Below are 5,000 nucleotides of genomic sequence, written 5' to 3'. Positions count from 1 at the left end.
TACATTTATTTAAAAACAGAAAACATAGACCATGCAGACTTCCCCCTACCATCATTACCATAAATGTGGAAATGAATACTTGACTTCATTTTTTTGTTATGTAAAATTGTGAAAGTTGAGCTGTCCCAGTGAGAGAACAGTATCATAAACAACAAAGAAGAGAGGCAGATTGATTGATTTACCGTGTCCATTCTGATAATTGGTCCTCCTTTTCTCCTCTGAGGTCATTTTGGCCTTGAAATACCACTGACACCTAGAAAACACATTGAAGGATAGAGTTATTGGGTTTTTCCTTTCTATTTAATTTGTTTTCTCAAAAGTGCAATAATATTACTTCATAGTGGAACTGACTATCCGGGCCCTCGAGAGATCTGGAATTGGAATTTTCTTCAAAATTATTTACTCACCAATTTTCTGCAGAAAAAGACTCAGGTCAACTCCTGAACCACTATCCAGTTACATAACACAATTTCCAATTCACTAAATTCCAGCCTCTTGTATTAACAGTGTGACATGGCAATAATCTAAAAATAGAGTCGAGAAGGCTAGTGACACTGACGGTGATCAGGAAAGGTAGACCTAACATTGACTAATTAGTGTAAAGGTAGTCTCAAGTTTACAATTGTGTTTTATCTATTTTTTTAAAAATATTTTTTGAGGATACTTGTGTTTTATCTGTTTAACTGATTTTTTGTAAAGCCCTTTGAATTGCCCTGTTGCTGAAATGTTATATACAAATAAAGCTGCCTGTGCCTAATAATAAAGTGCTGTGGTGCAGGTTAAATACAGACGTGTGTGTGTGTGTGTGTGTGTGTGTGTGTGTGTGTGCTCACTGCTCATGTCTACATGTGTTTTAACTAAATTCTTGTGAAAGAGACACATTGTTATTATAAGAAACAAACAGTGGCACTTTTACATGAGCAGTTTCACAGATTGCTGAATTTGACAGTAATTAAAAAGTTATATGTGCAAAAATACAACAAACAAAATGCAAGGGTGAGATAGAACAAACCATCAACCTCAACACACTATCATAGAAGGAAAAAAACACTTGCATCAACTGATGCAAAAACTCTGTCGTTGTCGTCCTCTTATTGTGTGTGTGTGTGTGAGAGAGAGAGAGAGAGAGAGAGAGAGAGGGAGAGAGAGTTTATCTGGGCACTGAGACACCGAGAGACAGCCAACGACTGATAAAAAGCTGCTGCCAAGAAAGTCTAAAAAGCTGAGAGATTAGATGACAGCATCTGCAAAACACCAGGGAAAAATTTATCCAAATAGATGCTTGGATGTTACTCCCAAACAAACAGTACCCTGTCAGAATCACAAAGAGAACCAGAATAGCCTTCATGGGAGAGTACAGCTCGAACACATCCCTGTCTGATCGAAATAGTCAAAAAGTACACCAACTGTTGAGTGTTGTATACATAATGTAATAAATACCACAAGAAAAAACAAACAGTAAAACTAAAAAAAATGTATCATATTTCTGAAATCTCTTCTGGTGACATTTTCTACAGATAGATGCTCCTCATGTCAAGCCATATCATTGTTTATTTGGTACTGTAAAAATAATAACATTTTAGTGAGTTAGATTTTTTATCTTTTTGACAGCATAGCTTAGACCTAAAAAGGGAAAAGAGAGGAGAGATGATTTACAGCAAAGGACCACATGTTGGAACCGAACCTGTGGCCGCTGTGTTTAGGACTGAGCTTCTGTATATGGGCACACACTCTACCAGGTGAGCTACCCATTTAATTATCAAATGCATAGCATACTTCGCACCAATACTGAGCACATCTGATCAAACTTTGTTTTATTCTGCTGACAGAAGATGTAAAAAAAAACCTAACTAATAACAACTCAGACAGTGTTACAGTAGAACACAGATAAATGCAGACACACAGCAGGCCCAACAATCCCAACATGGAGGGCCTGTTTGACCAATTCTAAAAGTGAGCACTCTTCTGATTTGGATCTCTGTTTAAGGTTTAGTTAAGTTTAGGCAACTACAATAATTTGTTTTAGTGAAAGAACATTGTCATATTTACAGTTAGGAACACACTGTCAAAAACTGAAAAACAATGTCTTTGTGGATCCAATCATTCACAAGCTACTGCCTTTAGAAACTCTGTGAAAGCAAAAGCGTTAATTTCCCAACAATGTAAACCATCAAGCTCAAACTAATTATTAAAGCAGCAACTTCAACATTATTTAGACTTGTGGTCTGCAATTTTCAGTTTTCATTCCTGAAATGGCTTTTCATTGTGAACAGTCAGGCACACGTTGAAAAAGATTACCCTACCTTACTTTCAAATTAATCCACAGGTTTTTAACTGTTACAAAAGGACTAACAGTAAGCTACAACTAAAAGAATGATCTTAAATAGCACCATGGTAGTCAATTACTGTATAACTGTATCTTAATCTCAACGACATTTATGATTATGTACTGTAGCTAAATATTTAGAAACTACCTGCATGCCCCTTATGGTTAGAGGTTTAAGTCAAACATCTGGCCCGGTGATCAATCAATGGCTTTTGGTTAAAACATGGTTGACCGTTACCTATATGTTCAGTAGTAACATTACACATGACAAGACTGTTACAAAATGGAATGCAATATTTGTTACCTGGTATGCGAGAGGTAGTGATGGTACGGTTTCGGATTTTGCAGGTACCGTGAGCAGGAGAGACACTTGCTCCCACTTCCCACTTGGACCAGAGTTTACATGAAAATGACAAAACTCGAGGTTGAGACTAAACTTCTTTTTGCTCAAATGCTGTATGTTTAAGTGTTTTTTTCTAATAAGGTTGTCAGCAGTTGGCAACATTTAAAAATAAAAATTCTCTCCCTTGCACTGAAAGAAAAAAAACTGAATGAATCAGACTGATGTGACACACAACAATGTAAAAGTGGCTCGTTCATAGTATTTTGTGGTATATTAAACGTGTTTTCTGTGCATAAGAGATATTAGAGTCAGAGTAGAGAGTAGAGAATCAGAGTATTTACGCTTGTGCTTCTGTGGTCCGTCTCTTATTGTGGTGACATTTCATCCAGAATTTGGCTGTGCTGGATGTGTTACAGAATATTACTAGCGCTTACCTAGACAGATTGCCATTATGTGTAATTTGTGGGTGTTTATTCAAATACTAGAAAAAAACATGTAAGATTTCCATTTATAGATATGGACTGCTATAACATCTTACATTGGAGAATGAGTAATTTTATAGAACAGTATTTGAAAAAAGTAAAGGGAAATTCTTCAGAAATTAAAAATGTGTAGTTATACATGTATACATAGAGGTTTGCTGAAGACGGCTCACTTGACCGTAATCGCGTGAATAAATGTATAACAAAACGTTTAAGTCATTTAAGTTAATCAATCCATGAAGTACAGTTTAAAAAAAGAATACTGGACTTACATTTTGCCAGTTGGGCAGAAACACTATACTTGACCTATATAAAAAAATATTGGTTGTTTTAGTCCACCTATAGACTATAAAATCCAGTGTTCACTCTTCTTTTAGCTCTGTTTTGGTCTCCACCAACTCTTAAGAGAAACATATCCAGTGTATTTTTCATATCTTCTCTTTTTGAGTAATTTGCTTTGCCTGACTTTGATCAGGATCCATGAATTGTGCAGACAATTTTGGCTTTTTTGGAATAAATTCCCTCTGTTAAAAATGTAATGGGAAGCAACGGTGCTGCTTAAGTAACTGTTCTAATCAACATGAACAAGATCCTACAAACAGTGGTAGAGAATATTGTACTGCCTAATAACATGGCTGAATGATGTAATAATGCAGGACACAATTGAATAAATTAGGAGTGATAATGCCCACAATGTACTAGTGGAGAAAGTGTGTGTAATTGCTTGCTTGCATGGATGTGTGTGGGTTCATGTGATCACATGTGAGCCTCCTCCTCTTTGAAGCTTTAACATAGTCCGGGTTGCCAGATTAAAGCAGGTGTCAGAGGGCTACGAGCTGCAGGTTGCCAGATTGGGCTTGGACTAAGAGAAGTCTGTGGTATCCTGCACACTGATAGACAGAGCAGATAACATGGTGGGTAACAGTGGCAGAGAGGACAAGAAGGGGATTTGGAAAGCTACTTTTGACCTCTGCTGATGGGGTCAAGCTGTTCATTAAAGAAATAGTGGCATGTGCCATTATCAGTCTTTTCCAGTCCTATCCTCTGATCCCCTTTATCCACCTATCCCTGTCTCACTGGCTTTCATGTTGAAAAGAGGCCGGACATCCAGACACAGACACACACAAAGACAGTTATCACACACAAAAGCTTCTGTCACTGCTCTCTGGGCTGTTGAGCATTCTAACAGTGCATATTCACAAGCCCTTTACACACCCACACATACACCTCCTCTCCTGCCCTAACATCCCTCACAGTCATCTCGTCCTGGCACATCTCTCTGCTGCTACAGAGGGCACAAAAAAGGAAGGATGAAAGAAAATATGTATAAAATGAGAGAAAAAAAGTTGCAGAGATTGACAGAGAACGCAAAGATAAAGAGTACACGTGCAGTAAAAGTCTTCAGCTAGGCTACATATGTGCGGTCGTGCCACTTTTTCTCTAGTAAGGCAAGGCAAGGCAGCTTTATTTGATAGCACATTTCAGCAACAGGGCAAGTGCTTTACACAAAATCAGTTAAAAAAATAAAAACTGTTAAAAAATAAAAACAGATAAAACAGGTGAAATAAAAATAGAAACTTTAAGACACATAAAACACAAGAATAAAAGTTACAGTGCAGCATAAGAAATTAAACATTAAAAGTACATAATTTAAAGAAAGGCAACATCAAAAAGAAAGGTCTTCAGCCTTGATTTAAAAGAACTGAGAGTAGCAGCGGCTCTGCAGGTTTCTGGGAGTTTATTCCAGATATGAGGAGAGTAGAAACTGAAAGCTGCTTCACCCTGTTTAGTTCTGACTCTGGGGACAGAAAGTAGACCTCTCCCAGATGACCTGAGAGGTCTGGGTGGT

General features: G+C 37.4%; 1 protein-coding gene across 1 annotated transcript in view; it reads right to left on the bottom strand.

Moving 5' to 3' along the window:
* The window catches only part of epha6 (eph receptor A6), a 179,543-nt gene that overhangs the window by 23,359 nt on the left and 151,184 nt on the right, over positions 1-5,000 (bottom strand). Inside the window, exon 9 of the mRNA XM_034885345.1 lies at positions 183-253. Within this exon, the coding sequence (XP_034741236.1) occupies positions 183-253 (71 nt within the window). The remainder of the gene's footprint in view (positions 1-182; positions 254-5,000) is intronic.

The sequence above is a fragment of the Etheostoma cragini genome, chromosome 11 (assembly GCF_013103735.1).
Source record: "Etheostoma cragini isolate CJK2018 chromosome 11, CSU_Ecrag_1.0, whole genome shotgun sequence".
NCBI classification, from domain to species: Eukaryota; Metazoa; Chordata; class Actinopteri; order Perciformes; family Percidae; genus Etheostoma; species Etheostoma cragini.
This window is presented reverse-complemented; position numbering and strand designations above follow the sequence as displayed.